At 48.5% G+C, this 17,449-nt stretch overlaps 1 protein-coding gene across 4 annotated transcripts in view; it reads left to right on the top strand.

Annotated features, from left to right (window-relative positions):
- The first annotated feature begins 882 nt into the window (after positions 1 to 882).
- The window catches only part of DEPTOR (DEP domain containing MTOR interacting protein), a 161,654-nt gene continuing 145,087 nt past the window's right edge, over positions 883 to 17,449 (top strand). For all 4 annotated transcript variants that reach the window (XM_065903055.1, XM_065903054.1, XM_065903053.1 and 1 more), the window contains exon 1: positions 883 to 1,450. In XM_065903055.1, the coding sequence (XP_065759127.1) occupies positions 1,143 to 1,450 (308 nt within the window). In that variant the 5' untranslated portion in view covers positions 883 to 1,142. The remainder of the gene's footprint in view (positions 1,451 to 17,449) is intronic.

The raw sequence follows: 17,449 nt of genomic DNA, 5'->3' as shown, positions 1-17,449 counted from the left end.
TTGATAGAAAATTGAGTCTCACAGAAGTTAAGTAACTAGAATAAGGTTGCAAAGTTAGTAAATGACAGGCTCAAGACAGAAACTGCATGTTTGAAGGTGAAATCCATGCAAGCTCTTGATAGTCTTTGTAGCTATTTTAGAATAAAAACAGGAGCAAAAGCAAGCTGTTGATCTAATTAACCCTGGGCACCACACTTATGTTATATGAGTCTCATAGTTTTTGGACAATGAGGCTCAAGTTGCCTTATGTCTCTGGGCCTGCTTCCTGAGTAAAATGAGGGCGATACTCATTTTACCATTTGTAGCGATTAAAGGAGGTAACAACTACCTGAAGCACCTTTAATGCAGCAGATGTCAACAACGTGGAAACCACGATTATTTTTATTTTGTAAAGGAAGAAACTGGGAATTAAGCATATTTAGTTAGGAAATTATAGGAATGCCACTGGATCCCAAGTCTGTCTGGTTCCAATCCAGCATTCTTCATTGATTACCCCGTGGTGCTGAAGAAGATTCTTGAGAGTCCCTTGGACTGCAAGGCGATCCAACCAGTCCATCCTAAAGGAAATCAGTTCTGACTATTCATTGGAAGGATTGGTGCTGAAGCTGAAACTCCAATTGTTTGGCCACCTGATGCGAAGAACTGACTCACCGGAAAAGACCCTGATGCTGGAAAGATTGAAGGCGGGAGGAGAAGGGGGCGACAGAGGAGGAGATGGTTGGATGGCATCACCGACTCGATGGACATGAGTTTGAGCAGGCTCTGGGAGTTGGTGATGGACAGGAGGCCTGGCGAGCTGCGGTCCACGGGGCCGCGAAGTGTCGGACACGCCTGAGCGACTGAACAGCAGCGGCAAAGGCAGGTAAGCTGTCTCTGGCGAGAAGGCTGGACGAGAAGCATGGTTAATGTCTTGAAGCCCGTGAATGACGTGTACACCCTTCCCAGCTCACTGCTTAGGGAAATGATGATTTCTATCCTGGCAGTCGGGGACGTGGACGATATAATGAAAATGCCGGCACCCTTGCGTAGTAGCCTCCCCGCCCGCGCCCCGGACCCCGCAGACCAGCTGTGCGCGTCAAGGAGGGCCCGCGGACCAGACCCACAGGCTCGGCCCGCGCTCAGAGCCGCCCCGCCGCGTGTTGATGCTTCCCTCTGGCCCCGCCCCCGGCCACGCGGGGATCGGCCACGCCCCAGGTGGGCGGGCTCGCCGGGCACCGCCCACCGCCTCCCCGCGGCAGCCAATGGCGTGTGCGCTCTCACCGCCCCCAGCAAACATGGCGGGGGCGGCGTCAGTGCGGGCAGGCTGGGGCTCGGAACCGAGCCCACGGCGGACCGCGGAGACGGAGGGCGCGGCGCGGGCCATGGAGGGGGGCGGCGGCGGCGACGGCGGGGCGCGGCAGCGCGAGCTCGAGCGCATGGCGGAGGTCCTGGTCACCGGCGAGCAGCTGCGGTGAGGCGGGGGGCCGTGCCGCGGCTCGCGGGGCGCCGCCAGCCCGCGCGCCCGCGGCTCCACTGGCCCCGGCTTCGCTGCGGCCGGGCAGGCGCGGGCTCGCGGCGCGCGCGGGGCTCGGGCGGGGGGCGCGCGGGAGGCTCCGGGGTCTTGCCAGCCTGGCCCCCGGGCCGGGGCGAGGGGGCATGGGCAGCCCGCAGCCGGCCTTGCCGCAGCCCCGTTCCTGCAGCCCTCCGCCGCTCGGACGCGCTGGGGGCGCGCGGGGCGGCGGGGGGTCTCGGGCGGCGGGGGCTGTGGGCGCGCGGGAGGCTCCGGGGTCTTGCCAGCCTGGCCCCCGGGCCGGGGCGAGGGGGCATGGGCAGCCCGCAGCCTGCCTCACCGCAGCCCCGTTCCTGCAGCCCTCCGCCGCTCGGACGCGCGGGGCGGCGGGGAGCTCGGGGAGCGGGGGCCGCGGGAGGTGGGCGCGCGCGCCCCTGCCCGGGTGCCGGGGTCTTGCCCGGCCGGGCGCGAGGGGCGCGTGGCAGCCCGCAGCCGGCCCCGCCGCGGCCCGGGTCCTCCGCGGGGAAGCCGCCAGCCCGCGACGCTGTCACTTAAAGTGCAGGTTTCCCGTCGCTGCCCTGAGCCCTGGTGTCATCATCCGTGAAGCGGGGCTGATCACGGCTCCCCCCGAAAGGATTTATGGGCCCGAACGGAAGGCTGGAAACCCCGCGCCTGTGCCGGCGTCCGCACGCGCCGGTGGGTCGGCGCCCGGGTCCGCGAGGGGCGTGGAGGCTCGGGTCCCGCCCCGTCCCCGGGCCCGCTCCCCGCGCACGCCTCGGGCGGAGCGCACCGGCCCGGGCCGCTGCGCCCTGACTGCGTCCCCGCGCCGGGCACCGGCGGGGCCTCGGGCTCAGACCCCATCACTCCTATCCCGTCGCGGTCTTTGGATGCGTCTCTGAGGGTGTGCTGACGGTCTGACCGGTTCCGCAGCTGCTGGGCTTGTGGTCTCAGATCGGTTTGCCAGGGAAAACAGAACTCCTTGGCTTCAGCGTCAGAGCCACTTGCTTGTGGGCCGCTAGTCCCGTCAGACGGCATGCGCGCCCCTGCCTTCTCCTTACTGGCCTGAGTCTCCAGGTTCGTTTTGGTGTGTGAAACGCTGGTTTCAGAACCCGGAGGAGAGAGACCCTTGCAAAGATCCCTAAAGGTTTGGGAACCACTCTACTTTCTGCTCTTAGATTGAGGAAGCAAATATTGGAGGTCAGAATTAATTGAGTTAAACGTTACGAAAGGCAAATTGCACTTTCTATTCCTTGGTGGTTTTTAATATATAGCCAAAATTCAAGAGAATAAAAGCTTCTTTTCCATCAAGAGATTTTCTAATTGAAAAAAATCGAAGTAAAACTTCTGATTCAATTTGAAACACTAACATTTTAATTTATCAGCTCAATTGAGTGCGTTTCACTTCCTTTTAAGAAATGGTTAAAATGGTATGTTCTAGATTATGTGCCTTTTACCACAATGAGACACTTAAAAAATACATCACATTATGAAAGATTGTTTTCCAAAGGATACTCGAACTATCATCTCAGTGATAAAAAAAAAGTAATAATAAAAAAAAGTAAAATATTGCACGGTGCCTCCAGAAAGCACTTTCTCCTTCAATCACAGGCGTGATTGCCCCATCCTTAGGGGGGTCCCCGGAGCACTTCCCCTCTTTCCCCCTGCACCCCTCTGCGCTGAGGCAGGTTTAGTGTAGGAAGCAGAGGGCTCCCTCTCACTCCGGTTTCCTAGACCTGGGTTTGAACTTCTGCGCAGCTACTTTGTTGCCAAGAGTCAACATTAAGTTGTTTTGAGGAAAACTTTAAAGCCCCCGTGTATCGGGTTTGCTACTTTTACTGGTGCCGAGGTCTTGGATAAGTTACTTCACTAGGAAGAGGGCTGATAATGGAACCTGCCTTTTGGTGTTGTGATGAGGGTTAAGTAGCTGAGTCGGTGCTTGGAGCAGTACCTATCCCGCACTCAGCACCATGCCAGCCTTAATGTGACGGTTCTGTGACTTTGGACAAGTGAACTCACTTGTCTGGGCTTGTTTGCTGACCTGTAAAAAGGCAAGATAAGCACCCCACAGGGTTGATGACTTTCCTCTGGGCTTCAGGTATTAAGGAGCATTCAGCTGGGGGTTGTCTAGTTAATGAGGTTATTGGTCACCTTGCGTCACCCCACGTGCCTTCCAGCTGAGCCGGATCTAGCAGGAAGGCCTGCTTGCTGGCTGAGAACACCAGTTTGGAACCAGCTTGCTGGGGCTTCTGATTCCGACTCCACTATGTATTCATCCTGTGACTTGGGGACAGTTTGCTTAACTTCTTGGTGCCTCAGTTTCCCTCCTCTTGCAGGGATTTTGTGAGGATTGAGTGAGGAGATGCTACCTGTAAGAGGCTTAATAAATGTTAGTTGTTGAATTTTGCTTTGGAACCGTGTCATCGTTGCTTTTTAAAAATCTCTACCATCTTAGCACTGTGCCGAGTACCAAGTACACAGCAAGCAGTTCCTCGGATGTTTGAATGGCTAGTGTATGTAATTAAATATACATACTCAATGTTCGGAATTGAGGGATCTGAGTGGCCTTGAATGCCAGTGACTTCTTGGTTACCAGAGGAACCTCCCACAGAGAAGCAGGGATGCAAACCTCCTTGCTGTCATGATCACAACATGTTTTCACATGCTGCTGTCTTACAGACTGATTGTGGGGACTTTGTGATGTCCAGGCTTCCTGCCTCTGGTTGCTTTACAAACACACAGAATTGCTCTCTTCCTTGTCTTTCCTTTCCATTGCTTTCTGGGTCATGAAAGATGAGGCAAATAAAAGTGATGAGGAAAGGAGGCACTATGATTGGTATTGTAAATGCAGAATTTGGCTTCCAGGTCCAGCTCTGTGAATGCTATTTAGCATTTATTTATGAATGTATATATGGATGTTTCATATGTGGATGATGTATTTGTTTTTAACTATGTTTACAAGTGAGTTACTCACTTTGGGCCTCAGTGACTGTGCCTGCAGAATGGGAATATTCTTCCAAGTAAGATTTGTGGTTTTGGATCAAATCGGGCATAAAGTGGGAAGGAACTTTGTAAAATAAATCAATAAATCAAGAGTAGTGGTTGCTATGATTATTATAAGCTCCAGATGTGAAACTGGGGGCTGGCTGCACAGTCCTGACACTTTGGTAAGGGCAGCTGATTGCATAAGGGTATGAAATTGAGTAACATTTAAAGACATATCCTGCTTTATTTTCTAGCCTGACTGTGGAATCATTTTCCTAATCTCTTTGTGCTTTCCCTTGTCCTAAAAGATTTACTTCCTTGCCCAGTGTATTTGCATGTTTTAATATCTTTTTTTTTTTTTTTTTTTTTTGAGTGATGACCTTAACAAGAGCAGGGTTTTTTTTTTTTATTAATAAAAAATTTTTTAGACTTATGTATGTAGTTTTGGCTTTGCTAAGTCCTCATTGCTCTGCGGGCTTTTCTCTAGTTGTGGTGAGCAGGCTTCTCTACTTACAGTGCACGGGCTTAGTTGCTCTGCAGCATGTGGTCTCTTTCCCAACCAGGGATCAAACCTGCATCTCCTGCATTGGCAGGAGGATTCTTTACCACTGAACCACCAGGGAAGCGCCATATTTTGTATCTTAAAAATGTATTTGGATACCACTTCATATCCCTAGGATGGCTACGATCAGAAAGACAGATAATAACAAGTGTTGGCAAGGTTTTGGGGAAATTGGCACCCTTAGACACTGCTGGTAGATAGAGAAAATGATGCAGCCACTTTGGAAATCATTCTGGCATTTCCTTAAAGACTCAACGTAGAATTACCATGTGACCCAGCAATTTTACTCCTAGGTATATATTCAAAAGAAATGAAAACACATGTCTATATGAAAATTTGTACACAGACTTTCAGAGTGGCATTTTTCCTAGTAGCCAAAACCAGGAACAACTCAAATGTCTGAGAGCTGACGAATGGGTTAATTGTGTGTGATATATCTGTGCAAGGAGTGTCATTCGGCAGGAAGGAGTAGAGTACTGACAAAAGCCGCAGCATGGATGGACTTTGACTCAAGCTAAGTGAAGGAGCACCCAGAAGGACACGTGGTCCGACCCTCCGAGTGGTGGCCCAAGCCGGCAGATCCGGGGAGGCCGAACGTGGAGCCAGCGGCAGTCGGGGGAGGCGAGGGAGGCTGCTGCTGGGTGCAGAGCTTCCCCGGGTGATGATGAAACGTTTTCAGCTTGACTGTGGTAATGGTTACATAGCTGTGTATGTGCTTAAAAACCACTGAATTGTGGTCATTCAGTGGGTGAAGTATGTGATGCATGAATTATATCTCAGTAAAACTGTTAGACAAATGCATTTGGATGACACATCAGAGTGATGAACGACAAAACGTGAAAACTTTTCAAATAAGCTTTTTGCTCTTGTTTTGGATTGGCCAAAGAATGCAGTGATATTTATTATTAACTTGATAACAGCATGACTGTCACACCAGACGAGATGGGACTGATATTTTACATATATCTTTTTTTATTAAGTTTATTTTTTGGCCACATGGCACATGGGGTCACAGCTGCCTGACCAGGAATCAGACTGGTGCCCCTGCATTGGATGTGCAGCGTCGTAGCCACTGGACTGCCAGGGAAGTTGCTGCATGTATCTTTGTGCAGTATTCTTTTTTTTTTTTACACTATCACTGTTATTCTTGATACAACACAGAGAAAACATGCCATAAATTGTCTCAGCACATTCTTAATTTGAAGATAATTAACTATATGTAAATCACTCATGATAGGCTTCATACTATAACTTTTAAAATCATTACTTGTTTTTATATGTTTATGTATATATCTCTTATCTTGACATTTGCCATGCAGCCGTAATTATGACATTCTAATGACAACATCCAAAATCCACCTTGTTTCTTCTATAGGTTAATTCCAAATATACTTAGCAAGAAAGTGGTTTGTACAGGAGCGTTTGAAGAATCCCATAGCCTATCCCTGTTCTCTCTGTGGTGATGGTAGGTGTGATAGTAGTTACAGTAATACTTGTGTGTGCGTGCTGAGTTGCTTCAGTCGTGTCCAACTCTTTGCGACCCCAGGGACCGTAGCCTGCTGGGCTCCTCTGTCCGTGGGAGTCTCCAGGCAAGGATACTGGAGTGGGTTGCCATCCCCTCCTCCAGGGGGTCTTCCCAACCCAGGGATCGAACCCGCATCTCTCGTATATCCTGCATTGGCAGGTGGGTTCCTCCCCACTGGTGCCACCTATTTATATGGCATTTATTGTTTGCCAAAGACTCCTCCAAGTGCTTATATGTATTAGGAATGTATTAACATGGGTTTTATATATATATGCCTTTAACTTTATAGCTACTCTGTGTAGAAGATATGCTTGTTATCCTCATTTTACAGATGGGAGAACTGAGGGACAGAGCGTATAAGCTGACTGGCCATACATTATTCAGCAAGAAAGTGCTGGAGCTGAGAGTTCTTGCTCTTAAGCAGAATGCTAGACCTCAATTTAACGTTATCTCCAATGAGTAATTTAGAGGGTTAGGAAGTGTCCATGAGACCAATGCAAAACAGAATCATGTATATAAGACTGTCATATTCTGGTGTGATAACTTTTGCAGACAAGCAAGGAGACAGATGATTTCTCCCTTCTGCTGGGAGAAAGCTAATTAATTTCTAGAAGTGTTTATGTTTTGACAAGATAGAATGGTCACTTTCTTCATTAACTTTTAAACCGGGTGTTCTTTGCCTTGTGAAAACTTAATTTGAGCTCCACTTATTCTGAATTTGTAATCATTTTAATTCGAAGATAAATTACAGTGGACTCTTTTGCCAGCTGTGAGGATGGGCGGGTGGGAAGGAGAATTCAGAATGTAATGAGGAATGCTTAATTAAGAAGGAAAGTGCTTTAAGCTTTTCAGTTATACTCATCTACCTAGACTGAGTATGCTAATTACAAAAATCTCATCCAGTCATTAAAAGCTGGGTCCCTAAAAGCAATTTCCTAGGCAGTGAGCTTTAGCTAAGTTGTAGGAAATTGCAGTTCTTTCAAATTGTTTGATATATTTGCCTTTTATCTACAACAGACTGCTTTTCCAGACTCCTACAGGCTTGCTGTTGCCTTGGTCATAAAAACATATTAAATCAATATTGAGTAGCTTTTCTGAATTTGCTTTGCCAATGTTAATGCAGTATGCAAACTAAAGGTAAAAAGTCAGCTGGTGGAACCAAAGACCAATCTACAATGAAGTAAATATGAGATACGAAATTTAGAAATGCAGAATAGAACAAGGAGAAATACAGTTGACCCTTGAACAGTGTGGGGGTTAGAGCACCCACCCTCTGTGCAGTTGAAAATCCGAGTGTGATTTTACAGTCAGAGTTTCTCTGTATCCCTGGTTCCCTATCCATAGATTCAACTCACCATGACTTGTGTGGTACTGAAGTATTTATACTGAAAAAAATCAAATAAAACTGAACTTGAGTCGTTCAAAAGGGGTCAACTGTAGTTCATTTTACTGCCCTTTGAACTTAAGGAACTTGAAGATTGGCTTAGAGCAGGAGTCCCCAACCCGGCCATAGACCAGGACTGTCTATGGCCTGTTAGGGATGGGGGTACCCAGCTGGAGGTGAGCAGTAGCGGAGGAGCATGGCTTAACCTGTGTTTACAGCCACCCCACCCCTCACAGCGCTGGGACCTGCCTACAGCACAGGAGACGGGAAGATCCCCTGGAGGAAGCCATGGCAACCCACTCCAGTATTCTTGCCTGGAGAATCCCTTGGACAGAGGAGCCTGATGGGCTACAGTCCATATGGTTGCCAAGAGTCGGACTCGGGTGAGCGACTGAACACACACCCATCACCCGTCACTCACGATACACACCCCATCACTTGTGACGCACACCCCATCACTTGTGACACACACCCCATCACTTATGATGATACACACCCCATCACTTGGGATACATACCCCATCACTCGTGATACACACCCCATCACTTGTGATACACACCCCATCACTTGTGATACACACCCCATCACTCGTGATACACACCCCATCACTTATGATGATACACACCGCATCACTTGTGGTACACACCCCATCACTTGTGATACACACCCCATCACTCACGATACACACCCCATCACTTATGATGATACACACCCCATCACTCGTGATACATACCCCATCACTTGTGATGATATACATCCCATCACTTGTGGTACACACCCCATCACTTGTGGTACACACCCCATCACTTGTGATACACACCCCATCACTCACGTCACTGAGCTCTCCCTCCTGTAGACCAGCAGCGGCGCTAGGTTCTCAAAGGAGCACAATGATTGGAAAGCGCTAGAATCATTCCCAAACCAGCCACCCTCCAGGTCGCCCTCCCCAGGCCCCAGGGAAACTTACCCTCCACGGAGCCGATCCCTGGTGCCAGAAAGGTTGGGGTGTGCTGGCTTAGAGGATGTCCGTCTTTGAGAGTGGCCCCTCTCGGCGTCCATCAGTATGGACACTTAGCTCTCCTAGACGTGGTAACCAAGGGAACAGCAGGAGAGCTGCTGCCTAGATGCACCTACTGAGATGTAGAGATCCAAACGGAAGGAATATGCCTCTATTTTCCTAAACAGCACAGAGGATGTCCTGGCGTCTGGGAAATCACCACCTGTTCAGATAAAAAAAGGGGGGGGGGCCTTCAGAAAATGGAGAGTCGCTCTATTTGGGGTTGAGTGGAGGAGCTGCATGTAGAGCTGAGCTGCCTTTGAACCGGAGGCTTTTCCCGTTTACAGACCCTGTTCCATGAGCATCTTTTCCTCCTCACCCCTTGGATGCAGGGGCAGCTCGCACAGGCCCGGCACACAGCACGCTCAGCCGAGGTCCCTTTCTTTCCCGGAGAGGGAGCCTGGGAAGGTGGTTTGTCATTTGCAGGAACCCACGTGCAAATGGCAGACAGGGTGTGCTCAGTAAATGAGTGTGGAATTATTTCACACTTTTCCGCACTTATGTAAGCCTCTTTCTGAAATGACGGCAGTGTTGCTTATGAATAATATGTTTGTGATGACTTTTCCGAAAGGCCAGTGTTGGTATTTAGATCCTGCCTTCTGACAACTTTGGAATCGGTAAGCCTGAAAATAAGTCAAATGCCTACCCCTCAAAAGAAGAGAATAAGAGGTGCTGGATGACTCTGCTCTCCTGTAATTTCTGGTATTTGTTTGATTCAAGGACTCACATCCCTTTATTAGACAGTGGCTCTTCAACGGTTGGTGTCTCTGAGTTTAGTGATGAGGAAAAGACACGGGGAACAGTATCAACCCTCCTCATTATGTACGAGGAGAGAGGTGGGTTCCAGGTCTGGGATCCCTGTCCCAGTGTTACCAGCTTTAGCCACACTTGGAGGCTTAGGTCTGTGACTTTTATGGACTGTGAGACGCCGGAGGCCTGGCGGGGCTGGGCTGGTGAACGGCCGTGCCCCTCGGCGCCGCCAGCGAGGGCGGCGGGGCCGCTCCCTTCCGGGCCGAGATGGTCCACCCTGGACGCGGGGACTTACCGGGTCTGCACGGAGAGTCCCCGTGCTGCAGCTTTTCAGACGTTTTTAAGGGTGACGAGGAGAGGCGAGATGGAGAACGAGCACACGCCGGGGTGTGGGGGACAAGATGGCCTTTCACCCGTGCAGTTTTCGGATAACAGCTCTTGCCGGGATGTAGCGCGAGCGGACGAACGCCGAGGCCTGCAGCCGGAGGAAGCCCGCGCCACGGCCCCGGGGCGCTGCAGCCAGCGTCTCAGAGCAGGGCCCGGCTCTCTCCACTCGGAGCCCTTAGCTGCCGCTCTGGCTTTGTTCCTGTTGGTGCATGCCTTATTTGCTCTAGCCTTGATGGCACTGCCTCCCTGCCGTGCGCGTACCCACAGATTTCTGGTTCTGGGCTTTACCCCGCGGCTCCTTTCGTGGAGGCAGACGGTGCCCAGCGCCCACTCAGGTCCTGGGCCCTCTGATCATCCAACTCTGTGAGCTCTCCCTTGGGTGCTGACGCTGCTCCAGCTCCGACGAGCCGGGCCTTGGGCTCCGTGGCAGAGCAAGGAGGCTTCTGAAGGATGCTCTTTCAAAATGCTCAGAAGCTTCTCCGGTCATGACTTAAGGTACAAGAAACAAAACGTCAGCGTGAACATCCTCTCGCTAAGATAAAGCCATGTCTCATGCTATGCTGTTTTCATTACGGTTAGGTTACTGCCTGTACTTTTATTATATGCGAAGTTTTGCTGTTTTCTAACAAGTTGTAAAATTCTGGAGGAATACACTATGAGTGGTGTGGCCCCCAAAATAAGGGAAAAAAATAAAAAACAAGAAGGAATGGGAAGGGGGTAGTGCGGAGATGTATAATGAGGTGCTGGTTTAAGAACAACAAGGGTATAAATGGGGGCTTCCGACTCAGTTGGTAAAGAATCCGCCTGCAATGCAGGAAACCCGAGTTCGATCCCTGCATCAGGAATATCCCCTGGAGAAGGCAGTGGCAGCTCACTCCAGTATTCTTGCCTGGAGAACCCCGTGGATAGAGGAGCCTGGCGGGCCACAGTCCATGGGGTCAGAAGAGTCGGACATGACTTATAGAGTAAACCACCAGGGTATAAATGTGCAAATTTGCAAAGAAGATAGAGTAAGAAAGGACTGTTTTTTCCATCTTTAAAGAAGATTGAGCATATTTTCAGTTGAGGATCCTGGGTTAGTTTTCTATCAAAAAGCAGTTCTATTTATAAGGTTAGTACACTGTTTATAAAGAAAGCTGAGTGCTGAAGAATTGATGCTTTTGAGCTGTGGTGTTCGAGAAGACTCTTGAGAGTCCCTTGGACTGCAGAGAGATTCAACCACTCTATCCTAAAGGAAATCAGTCCTGAATATTCATTGGAAAGACTGATGTTGAAGCTGAAACTCCAGTACTTTGGCCCCCTGAAGCGGAGAGCTGACTCATTTGAAAAGACCCTGATGCTGGGAAAGATTGAGGGCAGGAGGAGGAGGGGATGACAGAGGATGAGATGTTTGGATGGCTTCACCGTCTCAATGGACTTGAGTTTGGGTGAACTCCAGGAGTTGGTGATGGACAGGGATGCCTGGCGTCCTGCAGTCCATGGGATCACAAAGAGTCAGACACAACTGACCGAATGAACTGAACTGACACTGTTTTCAGGCACATATACAGAGTCCAATAAAGTGTGAGTGTTTTGAATTGTAGAAATCCTGTTTTCCTTCCTGATTCCTTTCCTCTCATAGCTCAGCTGGTAAAGAACCACCTGCAATGCGGGAGACCTGGGTTCGATCCCTGGGTTGGGAAGATCCCCTGAAGGAGGGAAAGGCTACCTACTCCAGCATTCTGGCCTGGAGAGTTCCGTGGACCGTATAGTCCGTGGGGTCGCAAAGAGTCGGACACAACTGAGCGAGTTTCACTTTCACTTTCACTTTCCTTTCCTCTTCTCCAGGAGGAAAGGCGAATGGGGTAAACTTGCATCCTGTTTTCATTGAGTGTTTTTTATAGAAATTCTACTTACCTTTGCTCTTTAACATTTCCATAAATGAAAATGATTTTCACCAAATGTATTCACTGCAAAACCCAGAGGTTTATTCCGTGTGGTGACATAAACTGTTTTACGTTGAGATGCCAAGTGCCTCTTATATCATCTTAAGTTAAGCTATAATAAGCTTGATAAAATAAGACTTGACCAAAGCTCCTACTTGTACTATTTTCTTCTTAAAAACACAACAAGACTCAATTTAGAGATAAAGTTTTAAGGCAGTTATCTGATGCATAACTATGATTCATTTTCCTTCACATTTGTTAGAATTTACTTTGTTAATGACTGTATAGTAGACTCTGATAGTCACACCTGACAGTGGGTAAGACCTGTCTCTATGAAAGAGGATGAACGAACCTTGGTTGCCGCGATAGAAGACACTTACCCGGCTACCACACTTGTGAGAGTCAAACGTCAACGTAGAGTCTTTGTGAAGTCGCTCAGTCGTGTCCGACTCTTTGCGACCCCTCGGACTGCAGCCCACCAGGCTCCTCAGTCCATGGGATTTTCCAGGCAAGGATACTGGAGTGGGTTGCCATTTCCTTCTCCAGGTGATCTTCCCGACCCAGGGATCGAACCCAGGTCTCCTGCACTGCAGGCAGATTGCTTACTGACTGAGCTACAAGGGCGAGTATTTAAGGACATTCAAATATGAGGAGCATGAGTGAATCACAGCTTTTCCCTCCAACACTTTATTGTGAAAACTTTCAGACACGTAAGTGTAGAGAATTCCACAGTGAATATCCTTGTCTCCTCTGCTCAGATTTCACAGTTAACATTCTGCCGTTGTTTGCTTTATCACATGACTATCTTTATATTCATCCTGTCTAGTCATCAACTCATCTTATTTTTTTTAGCATTTCAGAATAAGTTACAGACAATAATACACTTTTTCTAAGCCTTCAACATGGAATTTACTAGCTTGCAGTATTTGTTTATGATTCTCTTTTTTAATCTGGAAAAGAGTAGGACTTTACCGATTCATTAATTCTTTTTTTATTGAAGTGGATTTGCAATGTTGTGTTAGTTTCAGGTGTATAGCGAGTGATTCAGTTGTATTTATGTATATATTCTGTTTTCAGATTCTTTTCCATCATAGGTTATTATAAGATATTGAATATAGTTTCCCGTGCTATACAGTAAGTCCTTGTTTATCTGTTTTATATATAGTAGTGTGCATCTGTTAATTCCAAAACTCCTAGTTTATTCCTCTCCCCCGTCTTCCCCGTTGATAGCCGTGAGTTTATTTGTATCTGAAGGGTTACAGTCCATGGGATGGCGAAGAGTCAGACAGGACTGAGTGGCTGACACTTTCACTTTTCACTTGCATGTGTCCTTTTTTTAGATTCCGCATATGAAGTGAAAGGTAAAGTCGCTCGGTCCTGTCTGACCCTTTGAGATCCCGTGGACTATACAGTCCGTGGAATTCTCCAGGCAGGAATACTGGAGTTTGTAGCCTTTCCCTTCTCCAGCAGATCTTCCTGACCCAGGAGTCAAACCGAGTCTCCTGCATTACAGACGGATTTTTTACCAGCTGAGATGAAGGTGGTTTCATATGATATTTATCTTTCTCTGTCTGACTTACTTCACTTAACTCTAATATAGTGACATCCATTCTGATGCAGGATTTTTTTTTTTTTTTGAGATAAAACTTATGCGATGAAATGGACCCTTTGAGTGTTGACTAAGACAGACATCTGTGAAACCCAAACCCCTATCCTGATATCTTTGAATGCTTTTGGCGGCAAGAAACAGCAAATCAACTCAGACAGTATGTTGGCCCCATAACCGGGAGGCCAGGAGGCGTGAATAACCAGCTGATGCCATGTGCGTGTGTAACTGTGTGCCTTCTGAAACAATACTCTGTCCTTCGAATTAAGCTACTCTACTCTAGACTTGTCATCTATGGGGTCCTTACCTCCCTTCCCTTTGCAGAAATGCTCAGCAGAAGGGCGAAGCTGAAGGAAAGGTTAGACTTGACTTTTTGAGCCAAAAGCTGTTTCAGCAGCGGCATGACAGGCTCTGTTATCCTGCCATATCCTTGCGGGGTTCCTCGCAGTATCTTATCACTAATTGTGTCTGGATGTCAGACACTGGGTTAGGTGCTGGGGACGGGAGGAGGACCTTCATTTCTCAGGCCTCCCTCTGTGATCATTTGCATCTCTCAGCGTTTCAAGCACACTTTTGGCCTCCTATGGATCAGAAACTTTATTTTTCACTTTTATGGTTTATGGTTTCCAATTTGTGAAATACACCAAGTGCAGAATAATAAAGACATGACTCTTACGATAGCATTTCTGGACTTGCTTCAGGCAAGGGTCCTTTGTTCATTTATATTTGTCCTGCAGCAGAATTAATTTCAGGAAGGAGTGGATACCCCAAGGGAGTGGAATCTGCAAGGATGCCAGTGCGGGGGGGAAGCACAAGTAGCATATATTACATGAATCTAATGTCTCAGGTGTCTTTGGATAGTAAACTTATTTTAAAACCTGAGCACACTATAATTTAATAAATTCATATATTTACAATAAATGTAAAAATTGAGAGACACTGAAAATAAATTATTGAAAATCAAAGGATGGGGAGTCTTGAAGATGCTGTCAGGCATTTTGGCAGAGAAGGACACTCAGAAGCGGAAGCCACGCTTGTAGTGTACGGGACGAACAGTGCCCCGGAAAGTCCTGCAGGGCAAGAGGGGGCAGCGACCGAAGAGAGACGGAGGCCGGGGTCCTGGGACGCCAGGCGCTGAGAGGTGATGACACCAGGCGACAGGCCAGGCGCTGAGAGGTGATGACACCAGGCGACAGGAAGCCTGGTTGTCAAGGCCACAGATGGAGGTGAGAGCTGGACCGTGAAGAAGACTTGATGCTTCTGAACTGTGGTGTTGGAGGAGACTCTCGAGAGTCCCCTGGACTGCAGGGAGATCCAACCAGTCCATCCTAAAGGAGATCAGTCCTGGGTGTTCATTGGAAGGACTGATGCTGAAGCTGAAACTCCAGTACTTTGGCCACCTGATGCGAAGAGCTGACTCATTTGAAAAGACCCTGATGCTGGGAGGGATTGGGGGCAGGAGGAGAAGGGGACGACAGAGGATGAGATGGCTGGATGGCATCACCGACTCGATGGACATAAGTTTGAGTAACTCTGGGAGTTGGTGATGGACAGGGAGGCCTGGTGTGCTGCGGTTCATGGGGTCACAAAGAATCAGACAGGACTGAGCGACTGAACTGAATGGGCTCCTCTTCCCTAACAGGCTTGGGTAGAAGATTAGTTCAGTACAGACATCTTCTCATAGCGTGTAGGGAAGTTTGATACGAAAGAGGTAGAGACGATGATAGTCATTGTCGAGCAGGGTGATCCCAGTGTGTGTTTTATAGTGAAGAGAGGGAGAGTTGGACAGTTCAGGCGTTCACTAAACAATAACAACGGCACAATATCAGGCCTTGTTCTGTGGATTTGCATGCACTTACACTGTGTTATTGAATCCTGATGATAATTCTGTTTTCCTTATTTTTAAATGCAAGAAACTAAGGCATGAGCACTTTGACCCAAATCACATAGGCAGTAGATACAGGAGCTTGTTGTTGAATCCAGGCCCCTCGGGGTTGCTGTTAGATGCAAACAAGTATGGAAATAACTCTGTAAACTATAAGAAGTGAGGCCTGTCGTCTTGCTTTCAAGTCACAGACTAAGCCAGGTGGATAGGGGACAAAGATAGAGGCATTTAAATAATATGTGGGGGTAGTGTAAGAGGAGTAATATGTTGGAGTAGTTTAAACAGTGACGGGAATTTCTTGGCTCATGTGATGTTGAATTTCAGAGGTGAGGCGACTTCCCGTGAGAACCCCAGGTCTGTTTCTCTTGACCTCTCTTGATTCTGCCTTTCTTGGTGCTTTTACTTTGCCTTCGTGAAGGCTGCTTCTGTGGCCTCTGGGGGCCACCAGCACCAATCCAGATCGAGGAGAGAGGCCTTCCTGAGGGCCCGGGGGGAGGCTCTGTGCTTCCGCTGTAGGGGTTCAGGTCTGCTCCTTGGCCAGGGGAATTCTGCATGCCACAAGGAGTGGCCAGAAAGAAAGAAAGAAGACTGAAGAGCGGGTTGCCTGCCGTCAACCATCTACAGAAGTCTCGAGGAGCTCTCCTGTTCTCGGATCATCTTGGCTCACAAGGTTTAAGACAGAGCAGCGTCCTTCGCTGGCTTACCCGTCTGCAGGGTTGCCGCAAGAAGGATGGCGTTACTCTGACTGCCTCAAGTTGAGCAGGACGCCTGCCCCCACCTTGGGGTTACAGGTGGGGTCACAGCTGCCCTACTATGGTGAGGATTCATTGAGTGTTCGGGGGATAAGCCCAGTGTCCTTCATAAAAGATTATTTAGGCTCAGTGATGAGGAAACACTGGACAAAAATTGTACAGCGTATGATGTCATTAAGGCCAAATTTTAGGGGAAATAAAGTTGGCAGGTAGGGAGCTTATAGAGAAGAAAAATTGCTCACAGAAAGGCCACAGGAAGATACAATTTGGGAAAGGTTAGGAGACATTGGTGAGGCTTCCCTGGTGGCTCAGTGGTAGAGAATCGCCCTGCCAGTGGAGGAGACGGATGTTCGATCCCTGGGCCAGGAAGACCTCCTGGGGAAGGAAATGGCAACCCGTTCTAGTATTCTTGCCTGGAGAATTCCATGGACAGAGGAGCCTGGTGGGCTGCGGTCCATGGAGTTGCAAAGAGTTGGACATGACTGAGCTCGCACACAGGCAGGAGGTGTTGGCATGCATCCTAGACACTGGTGCTTCCAAAGTCCTTTTCCCTCTCAGCCTCCCGGTCGTGACGGTCACCTGCTCACCACCCATATGCTCCCCCCCTCACCTCCCACCCCTCGCCACTGTCTGAATTGGAAGAGATGCCTCTGGTGTTTGGGTTTTGCTCAGTAATAGAAGTAAAATAGAACTCTCAACAGATGCCTAAATTGGAGGTGGCTCAGGTTCAAATTGCAGAGAACGATTGTTGCCTCACTTGGGTTTTGATGTCTTTCCAAGTAACACCTCCACCCAGAAGGACTCCCAGCCAAAGCTGTAGAAAAGTCGTCTCTTTGTTTCAGCACGGCTGCTTTAGGAATAATTAAGTTGCAGGCTTTCTGGGGAAGCTGCAGAAATGTTCTTTACTTACGTAACTCAGAAAGGTCTTTCAGTTCTTGCATTTCAGTATGTATTCTTAGTGTTTTCCCTGCCTCCTCCAGGAATTGGAAATAGGTACGTTCAATGATCAAGAAGGCAGGCTTTTTGTCACTGAGGAAGATTTAAGAGCTTATATCTCATTGCACGATTGCTTTGACTTCACAATAGTGACTTTGGCATCCATTTTGTACCACATCTTACCATAAAGATAACTAACAAAAATAAAT

Source organism: Muntiacus reevesi, chromosome 12, assembly GCF_963930625.1.
Source record: "Muntiacus reevesi chromosome 12, mMunRee1.1, whole genome shotgun sequence".
In the NCBI taxonomy this organism is placed as follows: Eukaryota; Metazoa; Chordata; class Mammalia; order Artiodactyla; family Cervidae; genus Muntiacus; species Muntiacus reevesi.
The sequence above is the reverse complement of the archived record's forward strand: the minus strand, read 5'-3'. Positions and strand labels throughout refer to the sequence as shown.